This window comes from Podarcis liolepis, assembly GCF_965112155.1.
Source record: "Podarcis liolepis genome assembly, chromosome: 3".
Lineage (NCBI taxonomy): Eukaryota > Metazoa > Chordata > Lepidosauria > Squamata > Lacertidae > Podarcis > Podarcis liolepis.
The window spans coordinates 81,363,785-81,385,024 of NC_139557.1; the positions used below are offsets into that span (position 1 = coordinate 81,363,785).

At 44.3% G+C, this 21,240-nt stretch overlaps 1 protein-coding gene across 6 annotated transcripts in view; it reads left to right on the forward strand.

Moving 5' to 3' along the window:
• The window catches only part of KIF26B (kinesin family member 26B), a 296,108-nt gene that overhangs the window by 215,193 nt on the left and 59,675 nt on the right, over nucleotides 1–21,240 (forward strand). For all 6 annotated transcript variants that reach the window (XR_014524480.1, XM_083496725.1, XM_083496726.1 and 3 more), the window contains 5 exons: nucleotides 10,667–10,873; nucleotides 11,737–11,830; nucleotides 12,870–13,132; nucleotides 14,948–15,131; nucleotides 20,113–20,272. Coding sequence is in view for 5 of the 6 variants with exons in the window: in XM_083496725.1 (XP_083352851.1) it covers nucleotides 10,667–10,873; nucleotides 11,737–11,830; nucleotides 12,870–13,132; nucleotides 14,948–15,131; nucleotides 20,113–20,272 (908 nt within the window). In the remaining variant the exon portion in view is untranslated. The remainder of the gene's footprint in view (nucleotides 1–10,666; nucleotides 10,874–11,736; nucleotides 11,831–12,869; nucleotides 13,133–14,947; nucleotides 15,132–20,112; nucleotides 20,273–21,240) is intronic.

The following is a 21,240-nucleotide window of genomic DNA, read 5'->3' on the forward strand; positions in this document are numbered from 1 at the left end:
ATGGTAATGCCACCCCTTTGGATTTCTATTGAAACCCAACAGCAGTTTTGTCCTCCTGCCTGTGTTCTTCTTGACAGATGTTTATTGGTCTAGACAACAGATTTGCTTTCCATCTAGCAAACTCCTACACCTCCACCCCACCCCCCGCTCAATCCCCCGAATCAGCCTCCTTTTATTGAGTGAATATGATTACCATCCTTCGTTCTTCAGCTTGGAACATACTCTTACAAATCTGTCTGTCTTAAATTGTAATTTGCCACCTCATTCCATTTTAGTTTTAAAGAATCCTTATCTGATTGCATCGGTACTCATTATTTTCTTTGCTGCACAGACTATCATATGCAGACCTGGAAGCCTTCTTTTGCATGTAATCATGGAAACTATATGGGTGTAAATAATAACACTGAGTAGGATACTCTGCTCCTTATGCAGAGCCTCAATATCCTTTGCCTTCCTCATGCTGCAGTGGAATAGCTGAGTAGAGATTTATCATTGTTTCTTCCACCCACCCAAATTAAAATTCTCATTCAACCAGGCTGATTTTAATATATGGCTCCTTCACAGTGCTATTTTTAAAACATTTTGGAATAGGATTCAGAGGTTTGGAAGCATCAAGAAAAAATTAAAAGAGTGAATCCTGTTTTGTTATTGTTTTGTTGGCTGGCAGTTCACAACAGCCAACTCTGCAGCCATATCAGTTCTGTGTATGCAGGCAAGATAGTATTGAGAATGGTCTTTTGGGCTTTTCTGGCCCTTTGCACTGGAGCCTACAGTCTGTGGGGTGAAAAGAATTCCACAGACCTTTCAGTTCAAAATATTTCAAATGGGTGAAGAAGTGCAGGATATAGAAAGGGGGAGCGTACTAAAACTTGCCAGTATACAGTCCCTAATATGTTTTAGTCTGCACACTGAAGAAAATGTGCAGTAGAATGGACTGTACAACTTCAGGCTACAAGTGGAAAATGCTGCATTTGAATGCTCACCTCCATTAAAATCAACTCCTGATTTTAGCAGTTTTCCACTTGCAGGTGGGTGTTTCCTTTCCCCCACTTTTAGAGAAGGGATAGGGAACCCTGGGCCCAACAGACATTGCTGGACTGTAACTTCCATCATCCCTTTCTGTTGACCATGCTATGTGGCACTGATGGGATTTGGAGCCCCAACAACAACTGGCTACATTTCCCCCATTGCTGCTTTAGAGAGAGGTGAGCACTCAAAAATATGCTTCCCCTCACTTGCGCTCTAAGGACTCTAGTACTTCATTCCCAGCTCAGTTGGGTACATGTGTAACTAATTCTAACTACTGCACCTAGTTCTTTTCAGATAAATTTTGAGTCCAGAATTTTTTTGCCTCTGACCAGAAGAGGTTAATTTTTGGATTTCTTTTAACTCTGCGAATGTGAGCCAATCAAGGCCTAAATTGAGACCCTACTCTACAGCTAACAGCTCAACAAAGAGCCTAAGAGTTGCAGTAACTGTAGAGTAGGGTCTTAATTTAGGCCTTGATTGGCTCACATCCGCAGAGCGAAAAGCCAAAGGCCTTCCTTTGAGAGCATTTTCTCTACAACAGGGGTGGGGAACCTCAGGCCTGGGGAGCAAATGTGGCCCGCAAGACCGCTTTTTCTGGCCCTTTGAACTAGACCACAACGTGTCTCCAGGCCACACCCATCAACGACCATACTCCTTCCCCTCCTTGAGTGTTTAACTGTGACTGTTATGTAGTGTAGTTTCACCCTGGGCCAACAGGGGGATACTGTATATAGTTTTCACTCAGGTCTGTAGATAGTTTTCACTCAGGTCCGCGCCAGTTATTTTAGGCGGGAACTCTGGGCTGTTGTGGTTACAATGTTGACAGCCGGCTGCCTATAAATACAGGCCGGCTGAGCTGTTCGCAGTCAGTTCTATTCCAGCTTACCATAATAAAGAGCTACTTGAAGAAATCGCTGTGCCGGCTGCTATGTCAACCCACGACTTAATACTGGCGACGAAGGTGGGATAGATGGACATCAGAGCACAGCCAGATGCGGCCAGCCTCTGAACTGAGCTGAATCACTGAGCTGAATCACAGAGCGAAATCACTGAGCGAAATCACTGGGCAGAACCAATTCAGAGTTGACTGTTCTGGCTAGAGCACTGTGTTCCATCCATCGCCCTTCACGCCGGCATCGGAATCATGGCTTCACTTGTGCCTCTACCGCCGTTTGCGCCAGCCTCTGAATCATGGGACTCCTACCTCGCTCGGTTCGACTGCTACCTCCAAGCCAACGAGCTGACAGCAGTATCAAAGGATCGGAAGCGGGGCCTATTCCTCAGCCTCTGTGGGCCTGAGGTGTTTGAGACGGCCCGAGCGTTGGTTGCGCCTGAAGCAGTCCAGGCAACACCATGGGACACGATCCAAGAGAAGCTCCGCAACCACTACGCACCAAAGCCGTCCAAGATTGCTGCCCGCCATGCGTTCTACCACCGGAACCAGGCAGAGGGGGAGTCAATCAACAACTACACCACCGCCCTGCGACAGGCTGCAATGCACTGTGAGTTCCGAGACTTAGACGATGCCCTGATGGATCGAATCGTCTGCGGGGTCCGGGACATCCATCTGCAACGGCGCCTCCTAGCCAAGCCAGACCTCACGCTACAGAAAGCCATTGAGGAGGCTGTGGCCTCAGAAGCTGCTGAACGCTCCGCCCAGGAGATCCGCAAGTCCAGCAGCCCGCGTCTTGCTAGGGAGCCAGTTCCGGTGCATCATGAAGAGGCCAGCAGTGAGGAGGCATCCTCCAGTGAAGACGATGACGTGCACCAGACAAAGCGGGAGCGCAGGAAGTTCCAACAGAAGTCCAAGGGCCAACCGGAATGTGCTGGCTGCGGAGGCAACCATTCCCGTGCCAAGTGTCGATTCAGAGACGCCATCTGTAGGAAGTGTTCCAGAAGGGGCCACATCGCTAAGGTCTGCCGATCGGCTCTGTCTGACACCCCCCCTTCATCGACTCGCAAGTCCAAGTCTTCACTCCAGTCTGCCAAGGAAAGTTGTTTCGCTCTCACCAACTGCCGCTGCCCGTCTGGAACCACGATTGGCCAAACCGACTCGCCTACGCAACGCAAGCTGAACGTCACGGTGCTCATTGAAGGAGCTCCATGTGACATGGAGATCGACACCGGGTCTGCCCTGTCCATCGTGTCATGGAGCACCATCAAAAGACTGGTACCCAGAGTGTACAAAAGGCAACTCGACTCTCACCGCGTACACCTGAGAGACTACCAGGGAAACGACATTCCCGTGGTAGGCGTTGGCCGGTTCCGGATCGCCTTCAAGGATTTTTCGGGCCTGCTCCGGTTGGTGGTGGTCGAAGGTCAGCGGCCAAGCCTCCTAGGGCTAGACTGGTTTGATGCCCTCGGCCTGGAAGTCACCGGCATCAACTGCATCTCTAACGCAGAGAGTGAGGGTCTGGTCAAAGACTTTGCCGAGGTTTTTGACGGCACCTTGGGCCAATATACAGGTACGCCCATCTCCTTTAGCCTTGATCCACAAGTCGCCCCCATCAAGCTAAAGCCACGCCGGGTTCCCTTTGCTCTCAAGGCTAAGGTGGACGAACAACTGGACAAACTGATCGCCCAAGGAGTTTTGGAGCCGGTTGACCACGCAAAGTGGGAAACTCCCATCGTCACGCCTGTCAAGCCAGATGGGTCGGTGAGAATCTGCGCTGACTACAAGTGCACGATCAACAAGGCACTTCAGCAGCACGCTTATCCGGTTCCTGTTGTCCAACACCTGCTGCATTCCCTGGGTGAGGGTAAGGTCTTCGCTAAGCTGGACCTTGCCCAAGCCTATCAACAACTGCCAGTCGATGATGCCACTGCTGAAGCCCAGACGATCGTCACCCACCGGGGGGCATTCCGTTGCCGCCGGTTGCAGTTCGGGGTGAGTGTGGCTCCTGGCATCTTCCAAAGCCTTATGGAGCGTCTCCTGCAAGGGCTTCCGGGCGTGGTACCATATTTTGATGACGTCTTGGTGTCTGCAGACTCACACCAGCAGCTGTTCGAGCGCCTCCGTGCCGTGCTGACCAGGTTCCAGGAGGCCGGGCTCAAGGTAAAGAGGGAGAAGTGCCAGATCGCCGTTCCACAGGTAGAGTTCCTGGGCTATCTTATCGATGCCTCCGGTCTTCATCCAACCACATCCAAGATCCGCGCTATCCAGCAGGCCCCCACTCCAAAGAACAAAACGGAGTTGCAGGCATTCCTGGGGCTGCTGAACTTTTATAACATGTTCCTGCCCCACAAAGCCACAGTGGCTGAGCCTCTTCACCGACTCCTTAGCACTAAGACGCCTTGGGCCTGGGGTCATCGGGAGACGGCGGCCTTCAACGCGGTCAAGGCTCTCCTTTCTTCAGACAGTGTGCTGGTACAGTACAGTGAATCCAGGCCGCTGGTCCTTGCCTGCGACGCCTCACCTTTTGGCATCGGTGCTGTCCTTAGTCACCGTTTTCCAGATGGAAGAGAAGCACCGCTCGCCTACTTTTCCAGGACACTATCTCCGACGGAACGGAATTACAGCCAGCTCGACAAGGAGGCATTGGCACTTGTGGCTGGAGTGAAGAGGTTCCATGAATACCTCTATGGCAGGACTTTTGACCTCATCACTGACCACAAGCCACTCCTGGGCCTCCTCGCCGGTGATCGTCCAACTCCACCGGTCCTCTCACCACGCATGCTGCGATGGACTGTTTTCCTGGCTGCCTACCACTACCGGCTCATCCATCGCCCGGGGAAATCGATGGGCCATGCTGACGCCCTCAGCCGTTGCCCTCTTCCAGCATTTGTGGAAGACCCGGCTCCAGCTTCATCGCTCCTTCTGATTGAGGATCTTCCGGCAGCGCCTGTATCGGCTGCCACTGTGGCCTCCGCATCTGCCCAGGATCGCACCATCAGCCGGGTGCTCAACTGGGTGTGGAGGGGGTGGCCACAAGGGCCCTTTGCATCGGAGTTCCAGCCCTTCGCAACCAGACAACATGAACTCTCAGCTCATCGCGGCTGTCTGCTGTGGGGAGACTGCGTCGTGATTCCCCAGGGACTCCGTCAGCGCGTCCTGGAGGCTCTGCACGTTGGCCACCCGGGAATTGTCAAAATGAAGGCGTTGGCTCGGTGTTACGTCTGGTGGCCTAATATGGACGATGCCATCACTGCCTGGGTGTCCGCCTGTCAAGCGTGCCAGGAGTCGAGGCCTGCACCACCGGCAGCTAAGGGACACACCTGGGAGACGCCAAAGACACCCTGGTCGAGGGTGCACATCGATCTGGCTGGCCCCTTTCACGGCCGGACCTTTATGGTAGTGGTGGACGCCTATTCCAAATGGCTGGAGGTCGCCCTGATGCCCTCCACCACTACCAAAGCTGTCATCCGGGTGCTGCGAGGCCTGTTTGCAACGCATGGGTGTCCTGATGTCCTTGTCTCTGACAACGGACCGCAGTTCACGTCAGGCACGTTTGAGCGGTATCTTTTGGGACTGGGCATCCGCCATGCCCTAACGGCACCCTTTCATCCATCCAGCAACGGGCAAGCGGAAAGAATGGTGCGCTCGACAAAAGAGGCACTGGCGCGCCTGGACCGGGGAGACTGGCATGAGCGGGTCGCCGAATACTTGTTCGTGCAACACATCACCCCTCATGCGGCCACAGGGAGGAGTCCTGCTGAACTGCTTATGGGCCGCCGCCTCAGGTCACCGCTCGACCGGCTACACCCAGACTTTGCCGTGGCTGAACCCCCAGGCTGTGCCAACGCACCACGGTCATTTGTCCCAGGAAACCAGGTCTTTGCCCGGAACTATGTGGGGGACATCCCTTGGGTGCCAGCCACAGTAGTGGGAGTCACTGGACCTCGCTCGTACCAGGTGGCACTCGAAGACGGACGCTTGTGGCGACGGCACATAGACCAGCTTAGGCGCAGGGTTGGGGACTTGGACACTACCGAGGTGCCCCCAACTGCGCTTGCGGCTACAGAAGAGACACGTACAGATGGCGAGGCCCCACCTACACCTCCCTCGCAAACTGCCAGCGTGGAGCCGAACCAAGCCGTTTCAGAACAGACTCAGACCACTCCACTTGCGGAGGCTCCACTCACAGCAGCGGATCCAGGGGAGTTGGTTCCAACGCCACCTAGGGTCGCACCACAGCCTCAGCGAGAACTGTGTGGCCCTCCGGACTTGGCTACCAGTCCCCGGCGGTCTGGCAGAGTTTCCAAGCGCCCAACTCATTTAAAGGACTATGTTGTTGGACAGGTATCACTGTTGGTCTAAGTATGGGAAATGTAACCGATATGCTTTTGTGCTTAATTGAACCATTACGCGTAGTGCTGTATATAAGGAAACCATTACGATTGTAACTAACGCCTTATCTCGGTGGGGAGGGGTGTTATGTAGTGTAGTTTCACCCTGGGCCAACAGGGGGATACTGTATATAGTTTTCACTCAGGTCTGTAGATAGTTTTCACTCAGGTCCGCGCCAGTTATTTTAGGCGGGAACTCTGGGCTGTTGTGGTTACAATGTTGACAGCCGGCTGCCTATAAATACAGGCCGGCTGAGCTGTTCGCAGTCAGTTCTATTCCAGCTTACCATAATAAAGAGCTACTTGAAGAAATCGCTGTGCTGGCTGCTATGTCAACCCACGACTTAATAGTGACAATGCCTCTTCCTTGCCACAAGGTAGGATGGAGTGGTATTTGTGTGTGTATAGAAACCTCTGACTTTCCTATGTCTTGAACACATTTTACCATACAAAGGTAAGACTCAAATCTGTTAATCTGCCCACTTTTGCCTTTGGCCCTGCCCAAACTAGCATGTTTGAGAGGAAGAGGTATCCATGTATTGATTTCCCCCCGCCATTCTCCTGATAGTTAAACATTCATTATTTTTATTCAGCATGTCCCAGTTTCAGTCTCTCATACCCTCCAACATGTTGAGTCCCAAAACTGGGAGGGACATCTTCTTGTCCATGATCCCACACGAGTCACGTGACCCGCATGAGATCATGGGGGGAAATGCATGAGATCACCACATTCAAAATGGCTGCCATGCTCTCGCAGAAAAAAAACCACAGGATGTCCTGGCTTTCCTGGGACACTTGCAGGCTGTGGTCTCTGGCAGCTGTAGTAAATAGCAGCCAACCCAGTGTCGCATGGCACAGCACTGGAATAGATGACTCAGTCAGTGGTCAGACTCAGCATAAAGCTGGTAACTTGAGCTCTTCCACACCAGAGGGGATGAAGCTCTGTTGGCTGTGTATGTGGTGCCATTCTCATAGGATCATTCGAATGCAAGCACTTCTGGTGATGAAAATGCTCTCTTAACTCCTTCACACACTGCCACCCACGTCACACTACTGTAGTTGTTTGCCAGGTGAACACCCTAAGAAGAATTTAATAGTACTGGTGTAAAAAATATTGTGTTTTCTATGAGACCAGGCAGAGCTATATACATTGTGGTGATCATTTGGTTTCATGCCAGGGGATAGGCTATGCAAACATTATAATAGTAGGGAAATCCCTAGGTGAGTTTTAATACTCTTGTATATTTTGTGTCAATTGCCTAGGGCTCAGGGCAAAATTTAATGGAACTAATTTGACACTTGCCAGATGTAAGAGAGGAACTAATTATCTCAGTCTTTCTTTCTTTTTTTTTACTCAAAGATTTTTGATACCTTTCCACTTTCCTGGTGGTCAGAGTTAAGACGTAGCTGATTTTTAAAAACTTGTGTGAGGACCATGTGCCTTATGTGTTAATACATATTGTGTTAATGCATACTTTTGTCGCAGCCCCTACTCTTGTAATCTGGCTGTTACTGGAACTCATGACACTGCAGTTCATGGGTTTCTTTTTTTACACAACTTGTGATTATTTTATGATTTTATTTTCATGTTTTCAAGTGTTCTAAAAGACTATTATCTGAAGAAGCATAATTTTGTTCATGATAAGTAGCAATGGAATTCAAGCAGATGAAGATGCAAGAGTGAATATCTTAGTGTGTGAATGTGTTTACATCTGTTTTCTCCTTCCAATGTATTTTGAAATGCTTTAAGGCCATGAACTTTTTATGAAAAGCAAGAAAGAGAACGATGCATTAAAGCACCAAGTGAATAATAATTGTAAAAGAATTACAGCATAATTACCTTTTCTGAAATGTTTTGAAAGTATTACAAAGACCCAAGGGTCACCGACCTTTCAAAAGGGCGACCAGTTTTTATTTCCATTTTTATAGAAAAGTGAAGTGAAAGAAAAACAACAACCCATCAACACACTCTCTGGGTGTACCTACTTCATAGTACTGTACCAATTTTATCACTGTCGCTTCAGAACATGGAGACAGGCTTCAGACAGATGCTGCTTTTGCATGTAATCATGAATGTGTGAAAGCATTTTGTGGGTTGAGGAGAGGATACGGTTACCAACTTTAAAAAGGTACATGGACATTTAAAAAGGCCATAGCCTGTTGCTACTTCTTTAACAGCAGCTTGATATGCAGGAATCAACACCTTCCACACCATGGAGATTGGACCTATCACTTGGCCCTCTGTTGCTGCATCTGACCCCAGGTTTAGGTCCTAACACCTTTGATCCTGCCCTCTGATTTCCCTTTTCAAAACTCAAACAACTTCTGGGTTGTTGTTGCTGCTGCTGCTGCTGCTGCTTTTAAATGAAGAACTTCACCTTGAGCATGTGAAGAAAGCCATTGCTCAAGAACAGGCTGATCACTTTGAAGGTGTAGGCTTTGTGATGAAGAAGAGTTGAAACAAAGGGAGGATTTGCACCAGGTGCATCTTTTACAACCAAGGGCTATAGCTCAGTAGCTCCTTGGCATGCAGAGGGTTCCAAAATGCAGTCTAAAAAAATGAACACTCACATTTCCCCATATGTTCATCCTAATTGTGCTGGCAAAATTATGGATACCTTGAACTCTACCGATTGAATGACATCAAAGTGAAGATAAAGAAATAAGATTCCAGTATATACCAGTGTTTGTTTATGATGTTCATTTCCCACTCCTTTGGAACAAGCTTCTTTTGTGTGAAAATGTATGTAAGTCATAAGAAGATATAGATTTTATTGCACCATTCAATTTTGCGGCTGCTCTCGGCAGAAATTTATGCTCCTTTCTGTTATTTAAAGCAGTGGCAATGAGGAATTACAAAGCCTACTCTTCATTAACCTCCAATAAGTCTGTTCCTATAGTCAGCAATTGCCATTACATTGATAGACTGCTAATATAGCCTGATAGCTCTGCTCTGCCTCTGTCTCCATGGACAGTGGACTCCTGCCAGCCCCCTCCCCATGCAATGCATGTCCAATAAAATGTGCCAAAATGACTGATGGGACAAGTAGTTCACAAAGACACACTGCTCAAAATGAAAGTGCTCCAGCCTTATGTATCACATAAGCAACTATATAATCCCAAAATGAAATTTTGCAGTGTGGGTTAGAGCTGCAAATACTGCTGACCGAGATCACTGAAGCCTCCATTTCTGATATGCTTAATATATTCCTACACCAAGACAGTAGCCTAAGTGGACTGCAAGTGGACTTCAAAATTCTTGACGGAGCTTGAGGACTGAAAAGATCAGAAATAATAAGAATTATAGATTGAGTTCTGCTTTGTGGTATAACCCAGGTGTAACTCTGCTGGGATCAATAACAAGAAACATAAAACATTTAAAGACATCTCATAAAATTCAATGAGCCTTACGCAAACCGGTGCCAAGAGAAAGCTTCCCATGTGGCAATGTGGGATTTTGTTGGCTTCATATATGAAGAAGAAACAAAAAACAAAACCCCCCAGAGAATATACTGCATGGATTTCTTTTAAACAACCCTCTTGGTGTGACCTGTCTTCTAATGTATTAATAAATCCCAGCAAGAGGGATATATTTTGATCTCACATGGTAGTGAACCAAAGAGATTAAGAGGAGCTATTCAATCTTATTTTCTACAGCATTTGTTGCAGAAGGTACACCTATCGAAAAAGAGTTTGAGGTATTTCCCCCTCCCTTGATGCAAAACAAATGCAACACAAGCTGATAGGGCCACTTACTGGAAATAATGCTTGCATTGAATATTCCCCAGTTTCCATTTTTGATTGAAAATGACTACAAATCAGTCTTAGCAGTGCAATCCTATACACTGAGTTCAAAGGAACTTACTCTCTAGTGAGTGAGTACAGGATTGCATTCTTTGAAAATGCATTGAGTGTATGAAAATTCAGCTTTTTAAAAATAAAAATTCCTGTTCAGTACAGTTTTTCTTCCTGTCTGTTACTTCTTTCTCCATGGCAATCTCAGCCAATTAGGAACCTCATTATGAATGACATCATAGTGGTGCATTGCAAATCAAATTGGTTATTTGATGCATCACTGAGGGCACATGAAGGAAACAGCATGAGGGCAATGCTTCACTCATTAGATACATTGGTGATCTCACTGGAGTGAGTGCAATGCGTGATATCACAAGAAACATTCAGTTATCAGAATTTTGTTCCAAACCAGCCTGCATCCAAAACTTCGTATTTTATCACTTTCATACAAAGTACTCAAGAGTCTAATTATAGTTGCTGCTGATATATGTATATATAGCCTAATGAAATGTGTGGGATTTCTCCTTCCCTGCCCCCACCCTTTGTTTGCTTATAGGTGAAGGTCATGGTCCGCATTTGTTCTACCTTGGCCAGGGACTCCTCTGAATCCAGCTCCTTCTTAAAGGTTGATCCTCGTAAGAAGCAAATTACTCTGTATGACCCATTGTCCTGCGGAAGCCAGAATGCCTTCCAAAAAAGGAGCAGTCAAGTGCCACCCAAGATGTTTGCATTTGATGCCGTTTTCCCTCAAGATGCATCTCAGGTAGGCAAACTGTGATGGGGATAATGTTCAAAGAATTGCATTACTGTTATTCAGAAGCTTCATTATATATTAATATCAGGTCGAGAATGAATTTCTTTTGTAACATATATAGTAAATGTTAAAACCTTACCCAATTCAAAATGTCTAGCCTGACTTATTCCAAAACAAGTGTGTGGGAATGTGCGTGTATGGAGCAAAACAGATCAATATCAGTATGTAAAATTCAACCGCTTCAGGTTTCAGCCTGCCTGCGAGGTTTTGTGGTTCATAGCTGTCAGAACTTTCCTTGTGCGCTCAAAGGAAAGTGTCCTTTGATATCCTTGTGTCCATTGATATCAGCGTGACAGGATCCTTTCTGTCCGTAGACAACCTTCTTTCTCTTTGCTATCTGTTTGAGTATGTACCTCAAGCATCCCTCAGTTTTGCAGTCTTATAATGCTTCCTAATTTATTAGTTCACATTAGTAGTGATAGTCATAATGAGAAGGCTATGATATTTTTTGTAAAAACACCTGCCCCAAACTGTAATGTAGTATCTAAAAAATCTGCACCAGAAAAATGAGGTAGGAGATACGACAATATTCTGTTGCTGATAATTTTTTGCAGGGGCGGGGGAGGATTTAGCAGCAACCAGCCATCTCCTGGTTTGAAGCTGTTTTAACCCTCATCATATTTTTCCTATAGATTTTGTAAACTATTATAACAAAAATTGTTTCAAGTATATAGATAAAAATAGCATTAAAACGTATAAACTGTTATTAACAACAACAAATATAACCTAGTTTTCTTTAAGCAAGATACTGATAATCCCATTTATATTCACATTTCCTCATGAATATATAATCTTCTTCCCCATTATAACAGGCCGAAGTATGTGCAGGAACAGTAGCTGAAGTGATCCAGTCTGTGGTGAATGGTGCTGATGGTTGTGTATTTTGCTTTGGACACACCAAACTAGGTTAGTAAGTTTCATATTCAAAGGATAATGTAGAAGGAATTTGTCAGCTATAACCTCCTGTATCTTGTTTCCTTCAATATGTCAGTCACTCTTGTACTTCCTCTGATTTTTATGTATTCCCTGAATACTTAACAGTGACCAGGGTGGGGGGATGTGTCATTCTCCATCCCACTTGCTCCTCACCATTGTTTTAGCATAATGGTTAAAAATCATGATGATTAGATGAAGGAAGTAGCCACTTTTAAATTCCATGGGGTGCTTATGGTTGAACACTAGTGGCCAGTATTAGTTTGAGAAAATGGTATCCATTCAAGATAATGAATGTTTATAATAATAAAAACTGCACTTACAGATCAGTCAGCTTCAAATAATATTATTTCAAAAGGTTCTCATTGTCATGGTTGACAGCATCCAAAGGTCTACCACTTGAATGGATATACTATTCAGATATTTTATCTCTAGTATTATTTAACTTGGGATTGTAAATTTTATGTGGATGGACTCCACATAATATGCTTATTCATATTTCCTATACATGAAAATGAAAGCAGTGAGCCTTACTTGCAGTTTTACAATTAAATGTAGGTTGTAAAAGGCCCAGTTTTACCAACAGAAGACTGAGGTACAAAAATGAAATTGAAAAGTTAATAGAATATCCATTCAGTAGCTACAACTACTTTTCAAAGGCGGAATCCAACATAATGCTAAGTCTCTTGTTCAATCAGTACAAGGATTTCTCCTTGCTCAACATAAAGTTCTGCGCCTTCCTTCCCCCTGCATGTACCCTAAATCGGTTCTAGGTGGTCCCCCAACCCTTAGGAGCAGATTTGGAGAGGGCATGAAGCATGCATGGGGGGAGGAGAGGGGAGAATGATGCTGGGCAACCATTGACTGGACATGGTTGTGAATACCACTGAACAACACATTATTGCAGATCAGGATGTGCAGTATTTTAAGATCACTCATAGGGTTCCTTTCTTCACATTTTCTGTTTGCAGTCATTATATTATCTTCCTTTTCTCTACTCCATTCCAAACAGGAAAATCCTACACGATGATTGGAAAGGATGATTCCATGCAGAACCTTGGCATAATCCCCTGTGCCATATCCTGGCTGTTTAAGTTGATTAATGAACGGAAAGAGAAGACGGGAGCCCGGTTCTCTGTCCGAATCTCAGCGGTGGAAGTATGGGGAAAAGAAGAAAACCTGAGAGACTTGCTGTCAGAGGTGGCAACAGGCAGCTTACAAGACGGCCAGTCTCCTGGGGTCTACCTTTGTGAGGACCCAATTTGTGGCATGCAGGTGAATACAAAACTCTTTTAAGTTATGATATATACCAAGTGGTGTCATGTTTTTACTACAATGGGTTCAATTAAAAAACCAAAAAAAAAACCCCACACCCAACAACCCTAAGTACAAACTTTTTCTGACTTGGAAGTGTTTACTCTCAGGCACACAAGAAACTTTATGACCTGCAGCTGCAGGGGCCATCTGCTCTCCTGGCCTAAATATTTGCGCCTTTGGCATAACTTGATGTTGAGCAGAGGCCTCTGTTTGCTATAAAATGTGAAAGGATTCAGATCAAACAAAATTTGTCTCCTTCCTATAATAATTTCTCCAATGTATAACAACACACTAAAATATTTACAATATTGCACAAATAGCTGGAGGCCAATAATATGGCTGTTTATATCTTCACAAACTACATTATTTATAGTACTAGGCTTAGTAATGTTGTAGGAAGTATTAATAGCTACTTATTAATTGCTGCCAAGCTGTGAATGGGAGCCCTGGCCAAGCCAAGAACAACTCCCAGTGTTCTTCAGATAGGAACACCCAACTGGTTTAAAAAAACAACACAACACTTCCTGGCCATGTTGAAAGATACATGAGCTGCAGTAGCCGTTTGACTCCCTGCCCCTCCTTTAAATTATGGCTAAATCCTCTAGGCACCCTTGCTGGCAGGAGTTCCTTGTAGACCTCACATCTGAAACAAAATACCTACTGTTCTGAGCATACAGTGACTACTGCCCTTATGGTGTGGGATTTTACCTTGCACTGAATGTGTTGGAGAGATTTCCAGCAAAAGAGGAAGAGAGAAAGTAAACATTAATTATACTCAGAAATCCTGAAAACACAAAGGGCCACACAGACTTCGTTCGGGGTTTCAGTTAACTTGTGCAGTCCATAGAGAATCGTGCCAAAAAATTGTTCAAAGCTTTCTTCAGTGCCTGCAGAAAATCTAAACTTGCCCCTTTTACTACATCTCAGACTTCAGTTTATTGGCAAGCATGTGTGATAACTAAGCAGTCTTGTTTGAAACACACCAAGGTTAGGGGTCAAGTTAGAATTCTGATTAGGGATGGAGATGATCTTGAGCATGGCCAATGGTCACGGGTGTTGGCAGTTGTCCTCTAGCAACATCTGAACAGCCACAGGTTTTGCACTTCTGTTCTAACAGAACACACACATATCCTGACATTATGATGCTCCATGTTTTCCCACTCTGCATAAGGGGCAGCAAATGATGTGCAGCAGGGATAGGGTAAAGCAGGATTGATTGATCTCAGGGGAAATAGAAATTATATCCACAGCTGTCATTTTAAGCAGGAACCATGTGTTTATTATCACACCTAGTTTGGACTTGGCAGAAGGTTTTGAGAAAGCAGATCTGCAAAGCAACTGTTAAGGGTCAGGGGAGTCTTACATTGTCCGTGACAAGACATCCAGCCTCTCAACATATTTACTGAAAAGAACAGGGAAGTGTGGAGGTAGGCTTGCTTGATGGTAACCTTGAAGGCAGATGGAAGCTAAAGTGTCAGTGACCAAAACCTGCCTAACTGGGTCTGAGAAACAGAAACCAGATCCAAAGGAGGACACCAGGTTCAGCATCACAGATCTAGAGTGAAACACCTTGCTTCTTCGTTTTTGGGTTTTTGTTCATGTGGAGGCATTTCACTATGGGGATTCTCTTTTGCCAGAGACGTTCCGCAAAGCAGGATGTTCCCTAATCTAGGGCATGCTGTATTTTGGTGGTGCTAACAGAAAGTACCTTGCCAGTACTGGATCTCAATACACACATTTTATGTGGTTTGTATCCTGTCGGTTGCCTTGCAGCTGCAGAATCAAAGTGAACTTCGAGCTCCTACTGCAGAGAAAGCTGCCTTCTTCCTCGATGCGGCCATTGCCTCGCGTCGTAGCAGCCAGCAAGATTGCCGGGAGGAAGATCACAAGAATTCCCATATGCTCTTCACTCTGCACATCTACCAGTACCGCATGGAGAAGAGTGGAAAAGGGGGAAGTAAGTCCCACTGTTTCCCTGTCTTTTTCTAAGATATACATATACTGTTGTCGTTTAAATGACTATGCAAGGCAGTTCCTTAAAAGTGGGTGCACAATAGTGAATGCACAGCTCCTGGTGAATACAGGAGGGCATGAAGGAGGGCACTGCCACTGACTACTGCAAAGATGTCAGTGATCATCCAGGGCTATAAAGGATCAATTAATACAATATCCTTGAACCTGGCCTTGTAGTGTAAGTTTTTGTTTTTGTTTTATGTAATTTTTATTGGGTTTTCCGCTTTTATAAAAACAAAACACACACAAATAACAACACATAACAAAACATATATAAATTCAGCCAATCCTCGTTTCATAACCTTGTTCCCTGACTTCCCCCCACCCCCCCTCGTGCATCCCAATTCCCAAAATTATATCAGCAAGTTGGTATTTCTCCTCTTGACCATCTTATTCCTCTTATTACCTCTTTTGTAATTAAAATTGATATTCCTAAGTTGGACTTAAGTTCTCTTCCATCGATTTTTCATTTTATCTTAATTAGAAGTCATATCAACCAAACCTAAAAGTCTTAAGAGTTTCTGATAATCTCCTCTTCCTTCCCTCCCTCCCATCCCCGGTTTTTGTCCCTTCCCAATGAAAGTCCAAAGTCGAAATTCTCAGCCTGGGTTCCTCACGTCCGAGGCTTTCAAATCTCTTTCAGTCCCTCTCCGCCGGTCTTGTTGGTAGTCCTTTATGTCAGTCGTCGAGCCTGGAAAAAACTCTTTCAGCATCCAAGTATATTCTCTTCCCACAAGGAGGTTTGTAGTCAACTGCTGGTAAATTTCCACAAAGCCTGTATCCTCAAAACCAAAGTCCAAACGGAGGCCCCAATCATATCTCTTTATTTTAAGCTCCTGTATTCCATATTGTCCCAGGGCCTCCTCCTTCTTCTTCTGCATCTTTCGCAGGCTTGTGGTAGATATGTTCCCAAAGTCTCCTTGCTTGTATTCCACAGATGTCAGCTTTTGGATGTTGCTTCCCAAAGTTACTTTCTCTTTTTCTTGTTTAGTCTCTTCCACCTCTGAAAATATCGTTTCCCCTTCAGCTGTGGATTCTTTCTCATTCAGGTCCTCAACACACACAGCAGAGTTGCCTGTTCCCAAGGTCATAGTCATAAGTTGTTTATTCATGGCCAAGCTCTGCTCTTGTAAGGTTCCCACCAATTGAAACATCCTTTCGATTTCCACTAGTAACTTTCCATCCACAGCCATTGTATCCATTGTAATTTCACAGAGTTCCCCCTAGGGGGAATCTGGTTACTTATTAGTCTTTTGCTCAACAACCCTTTAACTTCTTATTATTACTTTGTTTCCAACAATTTTGACTCAATTGTAGCTCGTCTTAGTCCAGGGGGGTCTTAAACAACAATTTTTCGCTTTAAATTGCCCGTTTGACAGCTTTGACAGCTGTCAAAGTCCGCAGCTCTTACACAGGCACAAAGGCAGGACATTCCCGGACCCGGGAGGGGGGGTTGTTTAAAACAAAAAGAAGGCTTCTGAAACTCCACTCTCCAGCATAAAATTCCCTTAGCCAAATCTTGAAAGTTAATGTCCTTTTTTACTCACCCCACCGAGGGTAGGCTCTCCAGCTTAGCTCTTATGTCGTTGCTTAGATCTTCTGCAAGGGGGGGGGGTGCGGACTTCCTTTTAGAACACCCCCCGGTCGTCTCTAATTCAAGGTAAAAATTTTTAAAGTCCCGATCCGTCTTACTCACGGGTAGTTCTTTCAATCCAAATTTCCAAGGAAGGAAGTCAGCGCTCTCTGGTCATGGCTCGCGGCTTCGCTCCACCGAGGTAGCGATCGACTCTCAGTGCCACGCCACCCCCGTATCCCCTCCGCAGCCTTTAAAAAGGCTCTTTGCGAATCAGGGGGGCGCTTAAGGCACCCGCCGAGTCTTCAGTCCGCAGGCATCCGCGCCTGCGGTTTTTAAGGGTCCCCGCGTCGCCGGCGCGGCAAAGACCCGTCCCCGGTGGAGCCGATTCCCTCCGCAGCTCGGAGGGAATCCGCCATTTCCAGATCGCGTCAACCCGGAAGTCCTGTAGTGTAAGTTTTTGAGTACCAGAGTTATGGGCTGGTGACTGTCCGCCCCCATCAGCAGTCTAGCTGCAGTGTTTTCAATATATGAACCACTGTGGCCACACTATGTCATGAAATGTCTGTTCAGACGTGTCACTTCATCCTATAAATCTCCAAACTCTGCATTGGCTCATAAGGCTAAGTAACTTTACTCCAACTGAAGAACTTTTCTCCCTGCCCTGCAACTGCCTCCCCTTTCCTCCGTTTACTTGGTTGCAACCTGCTGCCTGTCTTCCAGACGACTACTTGACTGCGCCAAAACTAAAAGCACAACCAAAGGCATCTCTCTTCTGGCAGCATTAAAATAGAGGCATTAATTCAGTAGATCTAATAAACGAAATCCTCTCTCTTACCACCAATTCCTTTATGGGTATCATTAAATGATTGAACCATTTAATCCCAAAGGTTAGCAATTTTTGTATTATGTCAGTTTGAATTGCTATGTCTGATGTCCTCTAATAGGAGTTTGAATGAATATTTTTGTTGTTAATAGTTCTTTGGATTATTTTTGATTCAGAAAATGATCCAGTACAAATACATACATGCATGGGTGATAGCCAGCATTAGTCATACACAGCGTGGACCTGCTGATTTTTATAAATCGGTTGAATAACACCCAACGTAAATATAAACACAGTATCGTAGGACACATACAATGTACATGAATCAAAGTGTCCAAACATATCATACAACTGAAATCTTTTTTTTGTATGTATTACAGTAATGACTCACATAGAATTGCCAGGCAGAACTTAACTCACAATGGGCTTATTGATCTTTCCCCCTTCAGGGAAAAGGAGGACTATGGATGTGCAGTCTTTTAGGAATGAGAATGGCCTGCTTTAAGGAGATTGCCATTAAAGTCATGTAATTTTCTATGGTTTTTGTGTGTGTGTGTGTGCACACGCACTTTGTAATTACTTTCTAATGCAATTAAATGAAGAAATCCTCTCATTTTCTCAAAGCTCGATAAATTATATCAAAGAAAAGTCCCCCTGGGCTGCATTCATATTCCACCTCTGGGAGACCTATTGAGCTGGCTAGAGCCCGAGATAAGCTCTGATCTAGTCTAAAGTTAGTTGCGATTAGGCCCCCTTAATTTCTTTTTAAAATGCTGCTCAGTAACATTTTTTGGTATAAAATAGAAATAAATAAGTAAATAGAATGTTGTAGAATGGTTGGAAGCAGAATCATATCTATCTAACAATCAATAAATAGGTGCCAATTCTTAAAAAATGTTAGTGGGTGATATCCAATTTAAGTCATACTCAAAGCGGACCTACTGAAATTAATGGACTTAATTAATAGACTCAGACTAAGAATAACCTTGGATATCACCCAGGGTTATTTTTCTGACTTCCATTTCTTAGTGTAACATGTTCACTTAATTGCAACATTTGTACTACATGTCATGCTCTCAAAAACAATTAGTTTATTGAGAATCTAGTAGTCTGAGGGCAGGGCTAGACGTTACAAAATTGACCACTAACATTATAAGCAAAGCCTAATCTCCCAGCCAATGTTCTGTAATCTGCAATCCAAGGAAACAACTCTTTATATTCAAGATAGCATACCAACGCTGGTGTATAAAACCTTGAACTCACAGTCCGTATGCTACCAAATCAAGGTCAAGGTTCTTGTATAAATTTACGAGGCACTTGACAACTTTGGTCCAGGATACACTAAGAACCACCTGATTCCTTATATCCCTGTCCAGTTATTGAGGTCTTTGGGAGAGTCACTATTAGTGGCCACCCCCATGATACAGACACGTGGCTCATATGCATTCAGTATAGTAGGCCCAATTTTGTGGTACTCCTTCCTGACTGAGATCAGACAGGCCCCCTCCTGGTTGAACTTTGGGGAGACCTTTTTCATTTCAGCAAGCATTTTAAGCAAGTTTTCAGATTTTATGGTTAATTTAAATTGATTTTATCTTTATTTTATCTTTTGCAAACTTACTGTATCCCACTTAGAGGCTATGATGTTAAGCAGTGTATAAATTGTTAAAATTAATAAATAAAACATCATGCTTCAGTGAACCTTCAGAGATCTTTCTTTTGTACTTTGGAGCAGCAAAATATAGTTTATCAGCTATATTAAATTTCTAAGTATTTCTCAAATGCTTTTTGTGTGTATACGGTGCACAAATAATGACATCATGGAAATTTGTTGAATAATGCCCTTTCACGCTCACATTAGATGGCACTCTATTTCTGAGCATATAACACGTTGAACACCGGCCTCTTTAAGTAGTGGGTCAGCATTTCCAACAATACTTTTATGAAATATTCAGAAGCCAGACATTTTTGAACTGAGGAATATCAAGTGGTAATGGTCTTTAGCTTTTTAAGAAGCGAAAATTAAAAACTGCCTGTCTTATCAGGTAGTGTCTCTTGCGTTACTTTTTTCAAAGCATATGTGGAATTCAAGCACATATATTAAAAGAGGCAATAACAGAGGAAAATGAAGTACTGTATAAAAACAACAGGCAATTTCACTTGCCTACATATGTAAGAATGGAGGAGTTGGGATTAGTCACAAGAAAGGGTTTTGAGGAATGAGTTTAACTCTCACGTTTGTTATTGCTTTAATGCTGGCTTCTTTGTTTTTGCTGTCTCTACTCCGTAGGTTATAAAGATCATTAATTTCTCTCTCTCTCTCTCTCTCTCTCTCTCTCTCTCTCTGTGTGTGTGTGTGTGTGTGTATCTCCAGTCTTAAAACCCATTGGTTTCAAGGGGCCTTATTCCCAGGAAACCACATATCATATTCCAGAGTTTATATATTCCAACACCGTACTTACATTAACCTATGAGAATCAGAAAGCTGGCTCTTAATATCCCTCTCTCTCATTTATTCTCTAACAGTGTCAGGAGGCCGTAGCCGCTTACACCTCATCGACCTGGGCAGCTGTGTTAAACCCCTCAGCAAAAATCGTGAAGGAGGCTCTGGACTTTGTCTTTCGTTGTCTGCACTGGGCAATGTGATCCTAGCCCTAGTCAATGGCAGCAAGCACATTCCATACAAGTAAGTGATCTCTCACTGTGTCAGCTCTCTCTCTCTCTGTATTGTTGGCATCCGTCGGTCTCAAGAGACAATGGAAGAGTGTGCCATTGGGGGTAACGTCAAACTGTTGGAGTGTTACAGCATCTGCTGAGGCTGTAGAGGCCATTAGAGGGGAGAGCAGTGTATCGTTCCAAAATATATTCATTAATATCCTCAGCTCTGTTCAAGAAGTGGCAGGGAAAATAATTATAAAAATCAGTAGGGCAGTACGTGGTTGCATATTATCTGTCAACTATTTTAAGCAGCAGAGAAGATTCATTTTGGAGACTTGGCTTTCCAATACCAAGAGAGATTTACTAAGTCTCATACAACAATCTTTTGGGTGTTTATTGCCCATAAGCAGTAAGGATCACCTTCAGGTGAAGGTATAGAAACTTTTTATAATTTGGAAGAGAGCTGAGTCTCCTTTCTTTCAAGTGTGAAATGACAAACACAGGTATGTGTGAGGCAGTGGGATACAAATTTTTCATAAATGTTGTTGGCTTATTTGCAGGGCCTAGATGTGCTTCATCTTGTTTGTCAGCCAGAGCTGCTACAGAAATTTGATCTTTTTGCTTATGATGCTGATGAAACTTTTATGATACAAAGCTATAAACAACAAACAGCTCATACAGAATAATAACACTGAATATTGAACAGAAGACCCTTTTCTAGTCCCATATTGCTAATTTATTTACTTATTTATTTCGTAAAGTTTATACACCATTTTACTGTAAAGAAAGCCTCAAAGCAGTAATAACAAGAACTGAACCCCACAAGTACCAAATTATATGTTAACATTTATCGTAATTTCTATTCATGATCTTGCCCACTATTAATTTTCCAAATTGAACATACTTTTCAGGATAAATTGGGTCTCATTGTATTATTTTTTTAGCATAAGAAATAAAATCATTCCACACAACAAAATGTTGTGGTTTCACTAGCCC